The sequence below is a fragment of the Thunnus thynnus genome, chromosome 12 (genome assembly GCF_963924715.1).
Source record: "Thunnus thynnus chromosome 12, fThuThy2.1, whole genome shotgun sequence".
Classification (NCBI taxonomy): domain Eukaryota; kingdom Metazoa; phylum Chordata; class Actinopteri; order Scombriformes; family Scombridae; genus Thunnus; species Thunnus thynnus.
Genome location: NC_089528.1, coordinates 23465643 through 23489710, shown reverse-complemented (window position 1 = coordinate 23489710; position 24068 = coordinate 23465643). Strand labels below are relative to the sequence as shown.

At 39.3% G+C, this 24068-nt stretch overlaps 1 protein-coding gene across 1 annotated transcript; it reads right to left on the bottom strand.

Annotated features, from left to right (window-relative positions):
- Window positions 1–1787: 1787 nt before the first annotated feature.
- On the bottom strand, window positions 1788–23367 carry LOC137194478 (protein APCDD1-like). Its single transcript, XM_067606415.1, has 5 exons — window positions 22929–23367; window positions 14636–14810; window positions 13339–13864; window positions 6052–6373; window positions 1788–4963 (listed from the first exon to the last, which is right to left on the bottom strand). The coding sequence occupies exons 1-5, from the start codon at window positions 22966–22968 to the stop codon at window positions 4500–4502; spliced, it is 1527 nt and encodes a 508-aa protein (XP_067462516.1). The 5' UTR covers window positions 22969–23367; the 3' UTR covers window positions 1788–4499.
- Window positions 23368–24068: the final 701 nt, after the last annotated feature.

The window sequence follows — 24068 nt, the reverse complement described above, 5'->3', positions numbered from 1 at the left end:
ATTTATCCTTAATCGTTACTCATGTCAGCCTGATGGGCAAAGTACAGAACTTTCTTCACAAGATGCTTATTTTCCCCCCCAAAAGCACAGCCTGCAATTATTTTATTAAAGTGTAAAGTAATATGATTCATACTGACTCCTGGAGGACTGGGTAGTGTGGGAAATCACTGGATGTTTTCTACTTGGCTGTAGAGAGAGGGAGAATAACATGTTATATGCTATACTAGCTATATGGTGATGCATGTAAAAAATAGAAATATAGGCCGATATTTACCACAGATTTATTGGTATCAGCGTAGACGTTGACCGAAAAGTAAGAAGAGATGTTTACAAGTATTAAGAAACCATGTCTCTATTACTGGATGTAGCGTGCCCACCGCAGAACATAGAGTTAATTTTTCAACTGTAAAATGTCTCGTTCAGTGAACATATTTGTTACCTCCAAACTTCCAAATTTAATCACCAAACTTAAAGGAAACTTATTAATGATGTTTGTCGTGTTTGTTAAAAAACGTTCATTAGATATATAGTTATCGCATTTTTAAAAAAATATTACAAATACAACATGAATCCTGTATTGGCTGCACTTTGACAGAAAACATTTGCGGGGTAGTCATGTTAATGAAGCACAGCTAAAGAAAATAAAGGCCTACCACACTTTTTACATATTCTTATTGAAGGTACTTTCATTTATAACTGGGCAGACATATTTCTGTTACGTCATTTTAAAGTATTCTGCGTAGGGCTGCAACCAACAGTTATTTTTATTATCAATTAATATGTCGATTATTTTCTCGGATTAGTGGTTTGGTCTATAAAATGTCGATCACCATTTTCCCAAAGCCCAGGGTACAACCTAAAATGTCTTGTTTAGTCCCGACCAACAGTCCGCAACCCAAAGATATTCAGTTTCCGATCATAGAGGACTAAAGACACCAGAAAATATTCACATGCAGGAACCAGAGAATTTTGTTTTTTTCTTAAATGACCCAAAACACAGCTGCGGTGGAGTTGGATATAAATGGAAAAATGTTAAGTTTTGGTGTCAGACTGTCAGTCGCAGAGATTCTTAATGGCATCATTATGCATCAGAAATCATTTATCTCTAACTCTGCCCACAAACTCACTTCACACTCGCCTAACGTTTGCACACTAAAAGTTAAATTTATTAAAATGTTTTGCTTGCTTTTCAGTTTGTGATTTGATCTACCTGGGTTACCTGCACAGCTGTTTATTTTTCCAATTTTGTCCCTGTGCAAATACTGAAATATGGAAATAAAGATAATGCGAGAGGCAGATTTTTCAATTTATCCACTGACCGTAGCCTTAATTGTCACTCTCCATGAACAACAAAACAATTTTGCGTATTCTTTGCAGGATTTCAAAAGTGTATCAGGAAGTTAAAAGTAGATGTGGCTGCTTGGTGGGAAAAAAAGCATGTATACTCAAAAAATAAATTATAACTCCTTGGTTTTCATTGAACATCTCAGAATCATCATATCAAACAGCGTTAACAATATATGACGGTGGATTTTGCCTCCAGCTGCTCCTGTAAAGCATAACACTGGTTGTACTTGGCAGCTTCCATATGTAACTCCCTCCTCATACATCTACTCCCCCGTTCCATAAAAAAGGCGTTTTAAATGTTCTCATGGCCACTATAAAACCTCATAAAGGGATTAACAAAAATGTTCCCTGCTGGATTCTCCATGTAAAAAATACAAAAAATCTGTCACACTGATGTAACCCATCCATGAGAACAGAGAAGTTGCTTATCAGATCAACACTGAAGAGTATCAAACCTTTAATCTCATACATGTATCCAGTTACAAAGACATTTCTTGGGGCCTAATACAGGTTCTTTATTCTGGGTACACTGAACAAGATTCTGCACCATCAATGATAGTAAACTGCCCATAAGGAATTACTGTACAGTCACTTTGTTTTTAATGACAGAAATGCAGTATGCTGTGTTGGTCTGTTAGTCCTTTTTTTTTTAACTGTTGAACACAGTTTATGTATGCTGGTAGCATGCTGGTAAGATCCACACAGGTACTGGTCCACTGTCCACACGCCGCTGGCAGTGACGACATCCCAGAGACGTTCACAATCAAGGTTACAATGGAGAACTGACGAGTGCTAATACTGCACCACACCTGAGGACCTTGATGCCATTGGAGGTATTTGGAATTTATACCACAGTTATGTTAAAAAAAAAAGAAGCACCTGGAGGAGCAAAGAGCATTTATCTATTCTTATGTCATTTCACAGATTTCCTGCTGAAAGATGTACTGGAGCTCGACCTTATGGACGGGTAAGACGTGGCCTACTATGCAGTGCTTAAGCAGAGCAGAATTTCATACTAAATACACAGATGTCCAGTTACTCATGTGAGAAGTCTGCGTTAATTTTGAGCACAGAAGTACATTAAAGGACCAGTGTGTAAGATTTAGTGGCATCTAGTGGTGAGGTTATAGATTGTGACCCAACTGAATACCCCTCACCCTCACCTTCCAACCGTGTGGGAGAACCTACGGTGACTGTGAAAAACGAACTCCTTAAAACCAATGTTTGGTTTGTCCATTCTAGGCTACTGTAGAAACATGGCAATGCAACATGGCGGGCTCCGTGGAAGAGGACCTGCTCCCTATGTAGATATAAAGGGCTCATTCTAAGCTAACAAAAACACAACGATTCTTATTTTCAGGTGATTATACACTAATTGAAACATACTTATGAATATTATATTCCATTTCTGCCAAGTCTGTTACGCTAGATGCCACCAAATTCTACACACTGCAATTTAAAGAACGCCTGAATAATCAATTCCTTATTTTTGCTGTTAAAGCAAATTGTTCTTTAAATACTAACTTCTTTTTTTATATATATATATATATATACACACACACACACACACTATAGTCAGTTTCTTTGGTGCATGGACGCCAACTGTTCCACATTACAACATGTAACAGATAGGGTGGGTGTGTTTATGGCTGGAAAAGTAACAAAAGGCAGATGGCCATGCAGTAGCTCTTGTCACACCTAAAATAAAGCTAAAAACAAATTAAAAGTTGTGATGATTTCACATTTGAAACTAATAGTAGTTCCAAAGTTGCAGTTTGATATGATGTCAGCTTGTGCAATCCCTGAAAGATTTTCCTGTTAGCAAGTTGATATTGGCCTGTAGTTTTTTGACTGTTCATTTCTTGCAACGACTGCAAAGATAGTTCACTACAAGTAGACTACTATAAGTAAATGATAGTATTATTACTTGATATGTGATATTTTTGGAGTGCAGCTACAATCAGCCCTGAAACAGGACTTAAATGCATGTATTTTGGTCCCTTTGTGTGTTTCTATCAACCAAAAAAAACAAACAACTGAAGCTGTAAATACCCACAAAATGCCATATTTGATCAAATTTGAAACTATTATATGAAAAACATTGATGTGATATAGTTCAGCACACACAAGACTGGGACACAAATCAATATTCTGGTTAACAGCATGTAGTGAAATCATACAATATTGTTTTGCAAATTCTGCTATTTTAGTGATTACAAGCAAATTGTAATTAAAAACATTTTTCACATGAAGCATTTTGTCTAATGAAATGCATAACAGTGGATCACAGTTCATTAATTTGATTATTTTGTGATTTTAAACACAAAATTTAAAGTTAAGTGTCTTTTTTTTTTGGTTTCATTTTAAGTTTTACAGTATATCTGAAGTCTTCATGCCTTCATATTGAGGCAATGTTAAATTTATGTTCCAGGTGCAGTTTCCCACCCAAAAGTATGACAATTTCAGAATAGCCCCAATAGAAAAACAAGGTCAGGTGTAGGCCAGTGAAGATGCAGCTGTTTTAGCAGTGAGGCTGTAAAACTGTTTCTCTATACGACGCACAGAAGATAACTAACTGCAGATGAAAGAATTCTCTTGTATCCAAAATATGATCTTTATGTGGAATAAATGACGTACTGTAACTGCTGCGGAGTTCACCATTTTGTAAGGTTATATTTAAAGAAACTGTTTTTAATACAAGTAGTTCCCTTTCACTTTGAACGGTGACGATCCACAAGCATATCTCCTCCAGACAGGGAGCTTATTGTCAAAGAGTTCATCACAGAAAATGTTTCCACAGATAAAATAGCATCTTTTTGCAGTAAAAAAAACAAAAAAACAAGAAATGACTTGATAGTTGTAGTTGTAAATACACTTTATAAAACGTACTCTCAGGTCTGTGTGGATATATAGATATCTTTGTATATTTGTGGAAACACAGACAGGTCTTTGGATCCACTCTAAAGTGCAGTTTCTGTGGTGCAGCGGTCAAGTCTTTGGTAGCTGGGAAGGAGTTCAGAGGATTTAGGAGACCAGTTTTCATCCTCCTCCGCATCAGTTTTAACAAGCTGTCTCCCCGTACAGTTAGAGACCTCTTGTAATCCACACTCTCGTCCTGTTGTGTCTCGGTGTAGAAAAGCTCAAACTGCTCTCTAGCTTTGCCAGCATAGAAACAGAGACATAAAAAACGCAACAAGAACCACCATGACGTGTTCCTGGCTGCCTCTGTGCCGTCCTGTGCAGTCATTGTGAAGCCGCAGAGGCCTGTCGCTGTCGTCCCCGTGGCTGTAGTCTGATGACTGGCTGCTTGCTGAACACTGGACCAGAGGCATCTGGTAAGAGGTTGCCCGCTTCTCCGGCCGGTCCGGGCTGGAGCCGTCGCTGGGACGCTGGCCGTTGTAGAGTAGGTAGCGGCCGTGGGCGTCTTGCTCCATGCGGAAGAGCTCGTACTCCGTGTGGGGGAGCCGGATGCCCAGTGCAACACAGCCGTTGGTGACAGTGACATCCTGCTCCACTCCGATCTGCCAGGACCTCTCTGCGCCACACTCGTTACCGCTGAAGACGTTGAGGAGGGAGGTGGTGGCGAAGTCCATGGGCGTCACTCTCATGTGGTTCACTAGAGGGGGAAAGACACAAGTAGACCTGTGAGGTTCGATCACTTCTTAAAGAGGAGCTTACCAGCAGTTAAAAAAACTGTTTGGATGAATACCAGTGTAGGCAGATTATCTAAACCATTTTATTTAAAGTGTCTATAATCAATAGTTCTATATTAACCACAGATCACATGTCTACTGTGAAAGGGTTCGTTTGTTGTGTTGAAATATCACCACACTGCTTTTTCCTCTCAGTGCAATGGAGGTTTATCACCTCTTTTTCACTCTCACCACTCTGTTGTTTTTGCAGCAAGCAGCTGTTGTCTGCAGAACAAGCTATAGAGGAAAATAGAGGCAACAGCCAAAACTATGAACATAAAAACAAAGTCGTCATAAACTGGAATTATCTTGTAAGTCTTCAGCTGATGTTCTTATTCAGAATATATATATTTTTTGTTTTTTGGTTGGGTCTTTCAGTTCTAATTATTGTATAAAGGTTCACAATGACTTATGAGTTGTAAACAGGAAATCACCTTAACTAAGTGATCTCATTCAGGGGACAGTCTTTGTAACATATTCATCAGTGCTACATGAACCCTGTGAGGAGAAGTCAAAACAAGGTTCTTTCTGGTGGCTGACATCATGTTGCATTTCACTACATCTGCAGGGTCCACTTTAAAGAATAGTTTGTTTTGGGGGAATTACGCAAAAATACACTTTCTTGCCGAAAGTTATGACAACAAGATCAATACCACTCTTGTATCTAAATATGAAGCTACAGAGAGGAGATAGTTGGTGAGCTTAGCATAAAGACTGGAAACGGGGAAACTGCTAGCCTGACTGTGTCCAAATGTCACAAAATCCACCTACCAGCCCCTCTCAAGTTATGGTATATCCCATTTGTTTGATCCTAAAACTTCTGACTCCAGGAAGTTACTGCACATAAACCCCAGTAAAACAACCACTGGCCATTTTTACACTTACACTCAGCAAAAAAGCATTTCCCAAAATCTGAAACTATTCTTTAGACAGGTTTCAGAAGAGGAGGAAGATGGAGAAACTGTTTTAGGGAGTGGAACAAAAAATGTTCAAGAGACTACCACCCAGTTACCTTTAAAGACAAAATCCGTCCCTCCCATGACGCGGGTGGAGTGAAGCCCTCGGCTGTAGCGTCCGCGGGCGTAGATGGTGAAGGTGGGGTGCTTGCAGACGGGGTCGGAGTAGTGGTAGTAGTGACCCTCCCAGGTGTGGTTGTTGTCGTGGAAGATGAAGTGACGGGTGAGGAAGAGGACCTCGGGGCGAACCTCACAGCGCTGGCTCACCCACTGGCCGTACAGACCGACAGTCAGGTCGGCCCGCGGCGGCAGAATGGGAGGGTGGAACTCATCTGAGCGGTAGATGATGCGACAGGCAATGCAGCCGTGGTCGTGATTCTGGAAATTAAAAGGGGAAAGAAAGGTGTTATAACCAATTACTACTACTACTACTACTACTACTTAAAGTAAAGAGTTACAGATACAAAATTATTAAAACTTCATTGGGAAATTGAACATTCTGGTTGAAGAATTGTTACTTTAAAGGCCGTAAGCAGGAGAATAAAACTACTATGGGTAGGATTTGAGTGGAATTTTTTTCAACTTGGCTCCCTCCAGCAGTAGAAGTATCAACAATAAAGACAGCAATACAAGCCTCAACCCCCCCAGACACTGAAATAAATGCGCTAGAAAGCAACAAAAAACACTTTGACTGACTTTCACTGGGATTGCCTCATTTTTCTAACAAAATGTATGCCACAAGAATGATTTTAAAAGATGATATAATCACTAATTCTACACGTAGCGGCTTTATAGTGAATGAATGGATCTTATTGAATTTGGCTTGATGATTTTCATAGTGGAAAACATGAAATGATAAATCATGGTGATAATAGACACAAAGACCCAACTGATACTAGATTTTTGAGGCAGATATCAATATTTAAGATTTAAAAGAGTTTAAAAATGTGATGACAATGTATCGGCAAATATTAATTCTTTCCATAAACACATAACATCCACAAATGCTTTTGATTAGGATCCCTTCAAAAAGGTGCGTGGTGGAGTTTCTGACCACTAGTAGCGCTATAGAGCAATGTTTTTATGAGTGGGCCCTTTTGTTTGTATCATGATGTTCTGGTAATCAGCAGTTGGTTTAGCAAACACGCATGTTTAAGATATTTTTCCAAAAAAAAAAATTGGCTTTATGGATTTTTAATGAGACAGGAATTGCACTCAACATGGTTGTTAGGCACTGAGGATAAAGCACGTTTTGATTGATTGAGTTTTGATTAGAAACTCTGAATGTAAACAGAAATTTGTTCGTTTACAAGAAAACTCCACAAGGCATCTCTAAATGACTTAAGATACTGTATGTACTGGAACATCATACAGTTGAAAAACACATTTTTCAGTGCGTGCTGTCTGGCGGACAAACTATGTAACATTGGCTGGAATATCAGCTCAGCCGTTTTATCACCGGGCTCCTAAAAACACAGGAGTATAAAAGCAAATTTTTACACATGAGGTCACAAAAAACCCAAGGGCACCTGAAAGTTTAGCAATGAAGCCTTCACATGACACAATCACTAAGCTGCTGAGGCTGTAAATTGTTTACAAACTCAAAAGCTGAAGTTGCCACTGAGCATCACAGAGAGAAAATCCAGCATGTGCAATGAAATCTGTCAGTGTTGAAAGCTTTTTTAATCCATCATCAGTATATTGTGTCACGAAATCCACATAAAGGACTGCTGGCGTCTGTTCAGAGTTGAAGGAGGAAAAACTATTTCCTTCAGTCTGAACCTCTTGACTGCTGGAACTCAGACAAGGTTCCAGCATTTTCTCAGGGTGATCACATCATTTACTGTAAAAAGGCAGATGTCTGGTCAAACAAAAGCCATCACAACAGGAAGTCACACAGCGAACAGCAAGATGAGATTTAATGCTCCTTAAAAAAAAAAAAAAAACAGCACCGGGATGCACTTTATTCACCCCGTTGACAAAAGGGTTTGTAGCTCCAGAAGTAATCATAAATCTTTTTCAGTTCATATCATATCTGGTTTATGTGATCACAGTGTCCGCAGACGGGACAGCTGCAGGTCTCTGGCCCGAGAAAAAGACTTTGGGCCTGACGGATTCGGATCTGGAAGCCTTCATACTGTATTCCTTAAAATCTCCTCCAAAGTCTTCACTCCAGGGAGGCGGCGGAGTCTTTGTTATTTGAGGGTGGTCAAAATTTAAGACCTAACCTCTCAAACCCAATCACTCTTTTCCCAGACAGCATTTTGTCCACATGAGATTTATGGGGAGTGGGGACAAAAAGAGGAGAATGTTAAAAGAAATAAAGGAGTATCACTACATCCTACAGATGAGATAATCCCAGTACAGTTCCATAACCACCTAAGAGTGAGAGGTTAATGGGACGACTGGAGGGGAGGCCTCCTGTGTGTATGACAGCATGGTGTATTTTTACGAGTGTGTATCTAGGCGCTTGTGCATCGTGCTTATGTTTGTGCATACGAGTATGAATATATATATGTAGAAGGAGAAAAATAAATACACAATGCACAGAGAAAAATATGCACTGTATATAATTTTCAGCAAACATATGTAAAGACAAAAAAAAAAAAAAAAAAAAAGAGCATACAGGGGGAGAGTTTCTTTTGCAGGTGTGGAAAACATGTTCCAGATCTGCAGGAACTTTGAGGCCATAAAACATGGACAGCCTGTCTGAGCTGGGGGAAAAAAAACCCCAAAAAACATGTCTTCCTATTATGGATATTCATCTCACAGCGTCAAAGGTGGTGAATAGCGCAACATATAAAACCTTTGTAATCAAGCAACAATCATCACGCGTGTGTGTTAAAGCCAACTCAGAGGTGCCTCAGGCGAGCTTTATACAACTCAATTTCTGTGCAATTATTCGCAAGTTGCAAATAAAAGTTTTACTGTTTCTACAACACGATACTGGTTGGTTCTTCAACTGAGGAAATTTGCACAAGACCTGGATATGAACCTTGTAAAACAAAACTAAGACTGATAGAGAATAAAAATTTAACACATTTTCTGCTCAGGGCATTGCAATCTAAACATCTAATAAACATCCCGTTTATTTGCTCTAAATTCATGTGGGTCAAAGTGGTGATTCTGACAATAATATAAAGAATATATTAAGGTTTCACAAGGGGTGTGTTTGCTTTGGTTAACTAGTGTCTCTGGCTTCAACACTTTCAGCCATGGTGGTTGCTATTTTCTGACAAGATGGTTGTAAGTGGTAAACTGAACTAAATGAACACATCGTCATCCCTTCATGTCTTTCCTTTGGTGAGCCCCCTGATGATGACATCTGATGTAAAATAAGGGAACAACGTCAAAGGATTAGGGCTGCAACTAGATTATTTACATTACTGATTAATCTGCTTACTGTTTTCTCAATACTTGATTACTTATTAGTCTATAAAATGTAAAGAAATAGTGATAATTGCCCATTTAATTTCTTAGTGCCAGAGGTAATGTTCTGAAATTGCTTGTTTTCACCAAGCAACACTACACAACATGAAATATTCAGATTACTCTCTAATAAGAAAAACAGCAAATTTGCAAAATTTAGATGCTAGATTTAGCATTTAGAAATGTTGATCAAAATAAGTCGCCAATTATTTTTCTGTTGATTGACTAATCGTTTACTTGGCTAATTGTTACAAGGGATCAACTGAAGATGAACTCGAAACACTGTCACAACCAATGAAAAGACTTGATGCCACAACACGTTTCTGTCAGAGGTAGCAACACCCTCATCAAGCAAACTTATCATTTCAAATTTCAAATCAGCAGGTTTCCTTGCCATAGTGCACATAGTGTCAAACTTGTAAAACCTTTTGTTGTGATGAATTTTTGGGTAGATCCCATCCTGAAAGCCAAGTATTTGTTACTGGGACTGAAGAAAAAAAACGAGGGAATGCGGAAAGCTATTTCTGCTTCGCTTCATATAAACATTTATTCATCTCATTTATAACTACTACATTTGGCACACTTTTGTCCAAAGCAATGTACAAATGTGGTAAAATCCAAGCCACAGTAGCTTTGGGAGAATTGGAACTGCATTTCACTTTGTTTGGCAGCCATCTTTTATTTGGGCATTTTGGGGACTACCACCATATTTCAGGGGAAGACAATGTCCACAAGCAAACATTTTATGTGGAACAAAAAGCACCACAGGCTTCAAGATGTCAAAAGACACTAAACTTTGTGTGTTTTTATGCTGGTATCCTTACAGCTGGACCTACATCTCTCCTGTAAGAGGAATTCAAAATGAGACTAACTCCATTGCTGTGATTTAAAATGTTTTTTTCAAGGGTTTATAGACTCACAAAAAGCAGCAAAAGGACAAATAAGCCAAACTCAGTAAAGCAGAACAGAACATCCCAAATGAGTCTCTGCATGAGGGATGCATGCAAAAACATGATAACCACTGAAACACTTCAACAACAGCAGTGATATAAAAACACAGATCCCTTCGTAACACGGATCATTATCAAGTAGTCAGTACTCCGCCTCGGTGATGCAGCGGTGAAGCGGCGACAGAAAATGGAGAAAACAAATTCAAAAACAAATTCTGCTGCCTTGCTCTTGCATCACTGCTGAGATCCACCCAATAACCACAAATTAACAATCTGGCACCAGCAAATGTACTGGAATGGCACCAGCTCTGGGTACACCGCTTAAGATTAATGGATTGGATAGTCACCATGGCCATAAAAATCCCCGAAAAAGGAACCATTACAACCTCAAGAGATGGTTGAGTTGAGAACACTTTGTGTAGGAAGGAGTGAGGTATTTTCTACCACTGGTTCACAGAAAAATATGCAATATGTATTATATGTGCATAACTGATGACCAATGGGCCCTTAAATTGACCAAAGCTATAAAATTAGCCAAAGTTTAGGATGTTAAAAAATGCCTTTATGGGAAGTAACCATAATCCAGACCTGTATTATTATAGAAACGTTTCACCAAACGATTTAAGGGGAATTGCAGAGTCGGATAATTCTCTGCGGGTTCGTCACAATGAACAACATCTCTCACATTCAACATCGTAATTTGGACCATTTGTCCATATAAAAATATCGATTTGTGCAGCTAAAAATGTCCCAAGATAAAAGATAAACCAAAATACACAAAAAGTTTATATCGGAATGACGTTCAACCAAAAGAATAGCTCTTTTGAAAACTGCCAGAAGTGTTTTCTGTGGATTATTCCGAATAACGGGGACACCGTTTCTGGAAAGAGATGTTGCTGCTCAATATTTTAAATGTAATTTTTTTTAAGCTGTTAGCACCACAAGCAGGATTTCATCAACTTCCATTTTATTGAGGTTGCAGAAGACATCTTAGAAACTGATATCTTAAAACCTGTCAAATAAAACCAAAACTACATCATGGCTAAACACCACCACTCGTAATAAAAAAAATACATTTCTTGTATTTTTGGTGAATTGACCCTTTAAGGCAAATTGTGATTATGCTAAATGGATTGTAACTGCATCTTTAGAAGTGCACCTAAATGTGAATCATAGCTCGACCAACACCCTGTTTTACTTTTTATTCAGAAAAGATTGAGGAGAAATGGAGAGCATGCAACATTTTGATTTGAGCCTCAGGCATGCATGAAATCAGACCTGGTATGTGCTCGCTGGAATTATTCATACGGCCACATGATTCCAAATTCTAGGAATACCACATGTTGATCGCTCCCAGAGATAGGCCGGGTTTCACATTGCGCCTCTGTGGGCCAGGGGAGCTTAAGGAGAACAGCTCTGGTCATTATAACGCCACAGGGGAGCTTGTCTGATCACAGCTTCTCACTCCACACACTGTTTACATTTTGATCAGCAACACCAAGCCCCATCATCCTCGTACAAATGGATGTTTATTTAGACAGCGGACCCGAACAAGATTTCATTGTTATCTCTGTAGAGGGTGACAGTGAAAACACCACTCTAGGGTTTCACCCAGCGGGGAAACTGCTGTTCAGCAGTGTAAATAGAGAAATTACATCTCGTAAGCACAGATTTGGAAGACGGAATCTGTATATGTACATAGTTTCTGGTTTCTATCTGTGCAAATGTTTAGTATATAAAAAGGATACAAGGGCAATCAAAACACTGGATCAGATTTGATTGTACATCTTACAAGTTTTTCTTGTTGTTGTTTCAATCTATTTGGTGCAACAGGTGGATGGGTGTTACAGATTTTATCACAAGTTCTAAGTTCAAAAAAACTGTATATATTATATTGATATTCCAGCAGTCTATATTTCTTAAACAAAATGTAAAGACTTATTTTTGAACACTATTTTACCAGGGTTTGTTGTGATTTTTCTGGTGTGTGTGGTCTTAGCGGTTGGGTGGGGGGGTCGACACAGTGGGAGGGGAGTTCAGCAGAGGTTGTGCACCGAGCAGAAAACAAAACTTCCTCCGGCCGAGCTGTGCGTTCCAACAAACACAAAATGCAGAGTTCGCAGGTGGGAGGCATTTTCATTCTTGCACTGGTGACTCCTACTGATAAGTTGGGACACCTGAAGTGCGAGGAGGGGTGTCTGTGTGTGAATACAAATATCCGGACTTCACTGCACACAGATTCAGGGACAGTTAATGGGTGGTTTGATTGATTGAGGAAATTCTGTGCTGATACCAAATTTACCCTAAACGCTGTCTCTCTAAGACAAAAAGCATAAAAAGTGATAGGTGTCTACTGCATTGTTTCTCATATCGAATTGGCTAAAGACCCCTTAATACAAGGAGACAGTCACCTGTGTTCCCTTGTAACAGGGTGCATAATAGATGACATAAAAGTTAAGAGATCACCAGTGATGACAATTCCTCCTGAGGGTGGCAAAAAGGTCTATGCAAAATTTCATGGCAATCCATCTAATAGTTGTTGAAACGTTTCGCTCAAAATCACAAATGTCAACCTCATTGTGGTGCGAGATGAAAAGTCAGGAGATCAGCAAAATGATTAGGATTCATCCTCTGGGGACCATGCATGTCTGAACAAAATTTAATGGAAACCCATTGAATAGTTGTTGAGATTTCAGTCTGAGGTGAGGTCAGGTGGACCAACCGACCAACATAGCCATCCCTAGAGCTACGCTGCTAGAATGACTAAAAAAAACCCAGAAAAAAATCTGAGACAAGTCTAAAAGTCTTCTCATTTCCTCTTCTTAGAATTATTTTGTGATCTTGGATGGGAATTAGTAATCTACGTAATTAAATAAATAAACTAACATTTTTGTTCTACACAGAGTCCGCAGCCATATTTCATCCTCATCCCTCTAAACCCTTCATGACAAGTGAGGAACTGACCTTGGCGTTCTGCAGGGCGGTCTGGTAGCTGGACGGCTTGTAGTACAACCTCTGGGACGGCTCAGTGTGGATGTCCCCTAGAAACAGCTCCTCCACCAGGTGATCCAGATTGTGATGCATGTACTGCTTCTCCACCCGCAGCAGCTGCAACTCGTGCATGGCAAAGTTGAGCTCCCTGGAGCAGTCGTAGCCTCCCTCCTCGCTCCACAGCTCGTAGATCACACTGGGCTCCCAGGAGTCCTTCACGGCCCCTCGGCAGCTGCGGTTCAGCCTAAGGCTGAGCTCTTTGGCCACAGTGGCTGTGTGACACACCATCTGGACACGGTGGAGGTGGTACTCCGCCTCGGTTCCACCACGAATGATCCAGGAGGCCTGACGTAAGCGCAGACGGCCGCGGATTACCAGCGTGTAGGTGGGTTTGGTGCAGTGATTGTCCTCGTAGTAGAACTGGTGGGCCTGGAAGGTGTTGTTGGAGTAGAAGCGATATGAGCGCGTCAGAAACTCTGGACCTGGTCTCACCTCACAGCTGCAAGAGAGGAGTTCACATAAGCTTCACATTAATGCAAGTTCAAGTTGTAGTCTGTATTCTATGGCTATGAAGCCAGTGTTTTATGTTTTAGCCCATTAACTACAAATTGCACTCTTTGCAGTCAACCGAAGTACACCATTAGCTTCTAGATAAATTTATGCTTTTGTTTGAACTTAAAAAATGTAGTCCTCTTTCTTGGGTCAAAGTAAAGCTGTGTTTTTGTGGTAATGAAGTTGCCAGTGCGGACAGAGAATTTAAAACTCTTCCTTAAGTGTTACATTCAAAGGAACTCAGACTCTAAAGACTTGACTGTTAAAGGCTTCTGCAAAGCGTCGATTTCACAAGCTGTGTCTTAGAAAACAAACATGGCCACTGCAAAATTGATAATGATTTTGCTGGTTGCTTTTAAGAAGCTGACCTTGAACTACCACAAATGCACCAACAAGGACAAAACAATCCATCCTCAACAAGATGATGAAGTCTCTGCAAGTTGACTTTCTCACTGTATTAACACAAAGTGACACTTACGGCTACTTGGAGGAAATAAATAATTTGTATGCTTTAGAAAATGGTTGACTGTAGTTTAAGTAACTGATGAGCCCAAACACGCAAAAGCACCAATATGTTTTAGCCACAATTCATATACCCACTATCACCTATCCGTCTTCACATGTGTCGTATGTCTTGCTGTTTAAAAGCACAAATACTGGAAAACTACATTCTGGCTGGAGCTATATTGGAAAAAGATACAGAGAAAACAAAACAAACCTGGTGGACACCCAGTGACCCTCTACGTTGGGAGGCATCTGCACAGTGATGCGGGCTCCATTGTGAAGGTGCTTCAGCATGTGTTGGCACTGGGAGTCTTTCAGGGACCGACCGAAGGTTTTCTCCAGGGAGAGGTGGCTCGACCGGCCGTCTAGAGAGGAACCTCCAGCCCAACCTGTGGGAACAACAACGACAATGAAGGACTGGTTCAGCTGAGATTTTCATTTACTTGCTCTTCTTTTAAGTTTGGAAAAAGAATATAAAAATAGCAGAGTAGCTTTCATCCATGAGGCATTTGAGTAATATGGGAAAGAGACATTTCAGGTTTCAAAGGAGTCTTGAGAGATTAGGATTCAAGAAGTTTAGAGATGGTTGATAACTTTCTTGTCAAAAATATACACGCTTTTATTCATCTTTGAGTACTGGAGGATATTTTATGGACACTGAAATCCTGAACAGTGCTGAAAAAAAAAAAGCAGGATTATGTTTTCTTTTAGATCTTTACATCTTAATAAATGAAGCCCAACTGCTTTTAAGGCAGCCAATAAGAAAGTTAATTACGCTCAGATCAAACAGAAAAAGGCAGTTGCCTTCTTAGTTTGAAGTTCTCTCATGTTTTCACTCTGCTTATTTAATCTTCCAGACCTCTTTGAAGCGTTTAAAGGCTTTCATTTAGTCACTTTGACTCATGTCATCACCCAGGGATTACAGGGCTTTATCAGTGACCTGCAACACCTGGTATATGTGGAGTCTTTATAGGTTAATATTAGCTGTACACGTGATGAAAATGCAAAGCTTAGATGCCCGAGTTCGAGAACTAATAGGTGGCTTTTTTGCTACCGCAGCAGCTTTAAACAAACACCGAAAAACACAAGACAAAGTGAGGAGATTGCTCTGAGGTTAAAAGGACGCGAGCAGCATAGAAATATTCATTTCCCACCCTGTCAGTGTGCCCTCGATGCACCACATGAAATAACAATACTTTCAACAATGGGCTGAGCTTAAGGGGATGAAATATCGGAAATGAAATGCATTTTCAAAGCCTGCAGCCAAAGAAATGCCTCGAAGCTCACATTCCAGCAGAGATTGGTGCCATGTAATACTCTAATATCGTCAAAATCTACCTTGAAATATGAGGACTTTGCCTTAAATTCTTTCTATCGGACCCGACATGCCTGGCAATATCGTATAACACCTTGGAATGCCGCTGCGGTCGCCTCTGTGCTTTTAATTTGAGACTAATAACACTGAGGGAAGAACAAAAACATCTGATTAAAAGAACCTTAAGCTCCACCAAGAACAAAGCTCCATCCAGCTGTTTTACACCCAGCGAGGCAGCTCCTATGTGTGTTAGCTGAGGCTTGTGTGTAAATCACCACATCACAGTGCTGCTCAGTGGAAACACTGGACAGTGGGGAGACTTGATCCCCCGACTCAGCTGGTGGCATTAGTAACGCTGCTCTGCTGGCTATAGCGGTGTTAAAATCAAAGAAAAAGCTTCACAGTTTTCTGCGTATTGTGTGTGTGTGTGTGTGTGTGTGTGTGTGTGTGTGTGTGTGTGTGTGTGTGTGTGTGTGTGTGTGTGTGTGTGTTATGTGTGAGTGCTGCCTTTTTTTATTTTTTTTTTTGCACCTGCAGTCAGGCCTGCACCAGGGGAAAGACCCTGAGTGGCTGCCAAGTGCCAACAGCTTGTTTTCAGAACGAGAAGAGCAGAAACTACCAGTGTGTGAATTTAAAAAAGGAAATCTGGTTAGATGTGCAATGCAAACACCTTTTTAACCTCACTGAGGTTTGCGCTGTTTAAATAACACCTTGGCCTTTATAGTAGGTGAATTTCAGGGTAGGACACACATAAACACCATGTTTGCATGCACACACAACACAAATATGTGCCTGCATATGCAATATGCAATACTGCGGATACACACACACGTGCACACAGACCTGTACTTGGGTTGGATGATTAAAAAAATTAAATGAATTACCGAAATTATGAATCTCTTACTTAGTAGATGTTTCCTCAGTTGTCGTCACATGACTAACATGACTGGAAAAAGCTAGTAAGTAGGCTTTGAGATTTTTTATCAAACAAACGTACTGATATATTTGAACTAAAATTGCCATTTTTATCTGAGGTTCAAAGTTCATTCTTGACACGGGAAACACTTAAATAAACACCACAACCTCCATTTAGTAGCAGTTCTGGTACTTTCGATCAGCAAATGGAGCTGATCTAGAGCTGCAACAAACGATTATTTTCAGTAATTTTCATGTTATTATGGATGAATCCAGGTCATGGTTATCCAATGAGAGTTAAATCGAGGGCAGCTGGACTTGGTTAAAGATACTTGAAGATGTTTTGCCTCTCATCCAAGAAGCTTCTTCAGTTCTAGCTGACTGATGAGGAGTCCCAGATATTTAAACTCAATGAGGTCGTTATCAAGGTCATTTGACACCACTTGGTTCATTAGTGCTCCTGGCTGTTGTAAAGGCAGTCTTTAAGAGTTGTTGGGAGTTACATGCGAATGGTTGTTCAGTCTCCTGGGAAGGGATGAAAGGACAGGGGTATTACACGCACATCCAAACCGAAGCGGACAGGTGCTGGGTTGAAAGTGAGCAAAAGTTGAAAAGCAAAGGAACCGCTTGCACACTGCAGGTGTCCAATGTCTGCTTAGGATTTATTGCACCAAGGTGACGTTTCGAGCACACCTGCTCTTCATCAGACTCAAGTGGCATAGTACGACGCCATCTTAAATATATACATGAATACAAGTCACATGATATAGTCATGTGACTTTAAACTTCAGGGTCAACAATATATATAGTATACAATATACTAAAAAAAGTTAAAAAAATCCAATGGTGTATGATAACACTCAATAAATCACCCAAGGAAAAACCTTGTCTGTGCTATATGTATATATATGTATGTATGTATGTATATATGTATGTATGTATGTATGTGTGTGTGTGTGTATATATATATACATACATACATACACACACCACACCCAGATATGTACTATGAATAAATAAAGATCAGAATTCACTTTTGAAAGGTCACATTAAATCAATCGCTACCGTAGAAAACAATATGTGCAAAAATATACAAAAATTATTGTATGTACTAACATATATACAAAGATATCTATAAAGGAGGAAAACCTAAAGTAGGATATCTCAGACTAACATCAGGCTTGTAGGCCGTCATCATGTAAGGAAACTACTGAAGAGGTGCCTCTAATTGTCCTAAAACCAGTCTAATACTGTTAACCAGAGAGCAACAGCACCAAGAATACAAAGAAAAGAATAAGAAAAGAAAAGGACACCGAGAAAGCATGACGAAACTAAGATGATTAGTCTTAGTAGAAGAAGAGTATTTATATCTCCCCCCCTGCGTGGGAGTTGGACATGTTTGTTTCCAGTGTAACTGAGGGAGGCAACAATGTGGTTCATAATATTGAAGAGGTTGACCACAGGGCTCTTACTTCTATGTCCTGAGATTCTGTTTTCAAATGTTATCTGTTATCAAATGTCTTGTTTTGTCCAATAAGCAGTCTAAAACCCCAAAATATTCCAATTTACTACAATGTTAAGACAATACATAGCAAGTTTTCTCATTTAAGAAGTTGAAATAATCTCATTTTGGGCATTTTTGCTTAAAAATTGACTTAAACGATTATTCGATTAATTTTCTGTCGATCGACCTATCATTGCAGCTCAATTCTGATCATTTCTCTTGAAGTATTTTAGGCCATATCAGCCCTACACACAACGCCAGAAAATGAACAAAGTCAATAAAAAGTGTAAAACTGATTCTTCTTTGTGTTTTTAATACTACATTTATACTACAATGTGAAGATGAGAGGAGCTGAGAGGCTTCAGAGCTGTTTGGTTCAGTTTAAAATTAGACAGATAAATCCGCTCTGCCTCCAAAACCCTGACAAGCGCCTGAGAAATCAGCTGTATTAGATTAAAGGACCACCTGATATCTGCTGTACATAAGAAACTGGATATGATGGAAATGCTGTGAAGCTGATGATATGCCGTTCTGCTGCAGATTTCTGGGGGATTGTGGGTAACGTATTCCCTGGTCAACAGAGATATTAAATGAATGATCTGTAGGAATATTTTGGATGCATATAAAAGCATTTTGGAAATTTAGTCTGCAAATGCTGCTGAACAAAAGGAGTCTGAAAAGATTCAGAAACCCTAAAAATCACAAAACTTTCAAGTGTCTCCTTTCCAGCGTTCAAACGAATTGTAGACTTCCTATTTTCTCCTCACTTGAAAAAAAACTCTCCAAAATATGCAACGTTCAAACAGAAACCTGATTTATATTCTAATCTGTGACTAAAACAAATCAAATAAAACAAAAAAGTCTAGCAGGCATCTTATTTTCCTGCTTTTGATGGCAGAAGTGTTGGACTATGCAGCAGGGACAGACCTGATCCAGAATCAGCCACATTAGACCAAGATCTGATTAGGAATCATTTGTGGCTTTCTGAAAATATCATAATTATAGTGAAACACAAGCTTTATTTAGAGTAATTTTAAACACAGTTACAAATCCATTCTACAAAGACTTACAGTATATTACATCAAAGCCAAAAGTGAACAGACTCAAAATGGAAAACAGGCTTTCAGTGAAATAAATGAGGAAATGATTAAAAAGAGGTTATGTGTAGCCTGTTTGTAAAATTACTTTTTAAGAGGAAGCGTCATACAGCTTCCATAGCCTACACATTTAATGAGTATTGAATGTGTACGTGATGGGAGTTTCCTCCAACAGCTTTTCTAACAAACTCTTTCCTCATTAAGCCAATCATCACAAAGGCTGGACTCGAAGTCTCTCTCTCTTCCCTCGTTGCTGCTGCTGCTGCTGCTGCTGCTGCTGCTGGTTTCCCATACTGCTGCCCTCTATCTAAATCAAAGCGCCCACAAAACTCCCAGAGCCCTAAACCACAGAGAACATTTCCAGTTGGCCTGATCCCACTGGTGAGGTAACAGTACTGGGACGTCTGACAAGCAGAGAGACTCCACATCGTTTATGGGAAGAGAAAAATCCACAAGTGCCAGTGCAGAGACCAGACAAAAGGACTGTTCTTTGGGTTATCTTATGGCGGTGACCTAACAGTTAAGGACTTTAAATTTGAAGTTACTAAATCCAGAAGAGAGAAGTAACTAAGTACAGTAGTACAGTTTTAAAGAAGGTGCGGGTGCCTAAGAATTTGTATTTTGGAGGACTTTCTACTCCACTGGATTTCAGAGGATAAAAAAGTACTTTTTTAGTTCAATCCACATTCATCTGACAGCTGTGATTATAAAGTAATTTGTGCAGGTTACGACTTAACATTCATCATGAAGTGAGGTCATAAAATACTGCGTTTGTTAGTAATAAGACTGGCAGTCTATGGCAATGTCAGTGGCTTTGTGAGGAATAGCAGTGCTTTGAGCTAAATGTTGATGTCCATAAGCTAACACGCTCATAGTGTCATGTTTTCCATGTTAGTTTAGCAGGTTAGCATGCTAAAATTTGCTAATCAGGACTAGATACAAAGTATAGTGAAGGCTGATGGGAAAGTTACTAGTTTTACAGGTATTTGGAAATAAACCAGTTATTGGACAAACTGAAATTTTGACCAGATGTTGGCGCTACATGAAAAGTTAAGCGCTAACCAAAGTTATTAGAGTTCATCCTGAGGGGGACATGAATGTCTGAACCAAATTTCATGACAATCCATCAATTAGCTGTTTAGATATTTCAGTCTGAACCAAAGTGGTGGACAGTTCGACGAATGTACCGAATTTGGTGCTAATCCGTAGATGTGGAGATATTTCGCTGGTTCATTCTCTCACCAACGTGGATATCTGCATCAATTTTCATGCCAATCAATTCACACATTTAAATAACGGCAAGAAAATGTCAACCTGTTATTGGCACTAGAGAAAAAAGTCAAGGGTTCCACCAGTCAGTAGGACTGACTGAGCGACACGTCGTCCCTACAGCCGTGTCGCTAGCATCGCTAAAAAACTTGAATCTTTTAACGTCAACTTTTCAAGAAGTCTGAAAATAACTCTTATTTGAGCTTCATGATGCATTTTATACATTATCTAAAGAGTTGAGACACACTAACACGTGCCGCACATTAATACAATTAAATAACTTCTTTAAAATCAAATTAAACATTAATAAAACAATAATTTCACACAAACAGGGTCCATTCAGTCCCACTTCAAACTCCATTTCATTGCTCCTCTGGAGCTTTTAAGCTATTCTGAGGTTTTCTGTTTCCAAGGTCAAGAATGAATTTTGAAGATCAACTTTGAAGCCAATATGGCAAAAAAAAAAAAAAAAAGATAGAAAGAAAGAAGACTCCTTAAAGTGGTCAAGAAAGGAAATGGAAATTTGAACATCTGCATTTCCATGACAACTGGCAAACTGCAGACGAAGATCATGTGATTTACTAAAAGCCCCTTTTCGATCAAAAGTTCCAGGTACTTTGAGACCAGAGAAACTAATCTCAGCAACTAATCTTGGACCTTCAGAGGTTTTCCTGCATTGTGGTGTCGCCATTTTCAATTACATAAAGAATCTGAGTATTTCTTCCACCTCTGAATGAATCAGCACTGCAAACACTGTTGCTGCTGCTCCACTACATGACAATCAGCGTCATTTGTCTCTCCTATATCTGTCTTTCCTCTAGCTTTCCCTGTTGGTTTGGTAGAACTCGTGACCGGCCTTTTTCCCGCTTACTGCAGTTTGTCAAACTTATTGACGTGATTTCTATGAATGTTTCCCATGATGAAAAATGATTTCACTAATTTTCTGACCGATGCTTCTGCAATTACAGCACACAGCACTCAGTTTTTTGCCTTTTTGTAGCTCTGTTAGTTGTCTTATGTTGCTTTGAAAAAAAAAAAATCACACATCAAACATCAACTTTAAAAGCTCACAAATGCTGTAATTGGCATTCAAGTGAATATGATCCAACTTTGTAGCAATGTTTGTAATACGGACCAACAGATTAACAGCTATTATCTATCACAGACATACTGGCATCAATATGCGTACTTTGTTGGCAGATATGCAAATACAAAACTGGAAATGTTGAAGTAGAGTTTGTTTCTTTTTAGTTAAGAAGCCAATTTTTTGTAACTAAACAGCACAATCCTTTTTTTTATCCATTTATATAGAATGTTTTTTTATGTTTTGTTAGATTGAACTCTAAAAAAAAAAAAACACAGCATACATTAATGTTTTATGGGGTGCATTTCATGTATTTTTTTTACCATTATTTTCCAGAATTCAAGTTTTTAAAAAAAAACATCAAAGTGAACAAAAAACTGGTGTAGGATGAGCTACTATTTGAGCATCCAGTTTGGTCATTTCCTTGCATTTTGAGTGCTCAAAACATTAAGGGTCCCAGTAGAAGTCTCAGTCATCAGTAGATGCAGCTCCATTTCTTTTTGTGTATATGTGCGTTTCCTTTTTGACTTTGCTGTTTCACCCTCCAAGCCCTGTTGAGGTTTTCTCCCCCCCCCCACCTCCCCACCCCTCCGTAAATTTACAGCACACACTAATCTAGGCTGACAGTGCATTTTCATTGCCACTATGAAAGGCTGCAATAACACACCACTTAATTGAACGTTAGATTCACTTAAACACACTTAAGGATAAGTACACTCCAAAATATCTTTTTATCTCAACCCGGTCATTTGAAGTTGCAGCCAAATGTTGCCTTCCTCTGTCACTGACAGCAGATGGATTGGGTCAACTGCAGTCCCATAATCCTCTGCTGCTCAGACAGGGTTTTCATCAGGAATGGATGTTTTAAGTGGCTCTTAACTCTGCCCGTGCTTTCATCTGCCCAGCAGCCCCCGGGGAGGCTTTTTTATTGCCTTTTAGCCTTCAAACATTTACATCACTGTGGCATAAGGCATAACTTAACCAGAAAATATTGTTATTAGTGCTGTTGGACAGACAGACAGACAGACACAAACACACAGCCATGATGGTAAACAGGTGCGGTAGAGAGAGGCATGTCAGGTTCTCACCTGACAAATGTGTTGCACAGAAGAAATAGACCAAAATATATAAATCTATTACATAACAAGATTTTTAAATTCAGATTTTGTCTGGATTTTTTGCTCTAAACCTCCTATGGACACGTGAAGTAACGTTTTTTGTTTAACGTAAGGTCCCATAAACCTGCACACTTGTTGCACTGGATGAAACATCACTATAATAATTAGAAATTCAACAAAACATGGAAAAGGAAAAGTTTCTTACCCAAACAAGCAATGAGAAGCAGGGTCGATGACGGCCCCATATTCCGCACTTTGGGGGACTGAATCGAGCTTCACTGGTCACACTGGGGAGTTCAGCTTTTCCTTTACGCAGCCTCTTTGGTTATTCCGACACAAATCCTCACATTATGTATCCATAGCGTTGAGCAAACACTCCTGCGAAATCCGAGCATCATAAGAAACGCACCTCCGGTTCGCCAGAGAAAATTAAAAAAAAAAAAAAAACAACAACCTGAGTTTAAGGTAGAAAGAATTGCAGCCAGAAAACAAAGCAAACTTTTCTACGGGTAAACTTTAGAGAAATTGTCGTTCAATGTTAGAATCTGGCAGCTCTGGTGCCTTTACGCGTCTCCGTGCGTCCTGCGCCCCGGAGGAGTGTATGTAAAGTGTGCGTGGAGACTGGACTCAGCCCCCGCCTCTGTGGAGATTTTATGGGCGTGGAGTGTGTGTTGAAGTTTTCTCCCGTTAGGTGCACACTGCAAAAAACAAGATCTCCCATATGTACAAGGTAAAGTATTGAGCGTGATCTTTTTTTAAAAAAAAAGTCTTAAATATTTTGTCTTTGAATACATAAAAAAAGAACTTTAAGTAATGTGACTGCAAAACTTGCAAAGCAACATCAACAACATATCACAGTGCCAAATCTAAATACTTTTACAGCCTATTTTTTCATATTATTACTTTGTACTCCCCTTAAGATAATACTTTATAGACAAAATCTCCATGCTGGAAACTTAATTATTTTTCCCTGAAGAACTTTCCCCTCTGTTGAAGAAACCCACATTTTATCTCCATGTGAGACTGACTTGATCGACATTTTTTGCAGTGCAGATATTGTACCTATTAATACCTTTCTCAGGACAAAAAACATCTTTCATTTTTAAACAATATCTTCTTTCCTCTTAATAATTTCCAAAGAAATGTGTCTCGCAAAATCCTAATCCCATTCCAAAAGAGCTATTGGAATACTTGGAAATTTTAGAGGGATGTTAAAGTTTACTGTGCATGACTAAAATATATTCAAATCACAAAAGACTCCTCACTTTATCTCCAATTAGGAGAAGACTATATCCAGAATATTTTAGGTGCTTTTTGTAATGGTTATGTTTACCCTAATCTAATT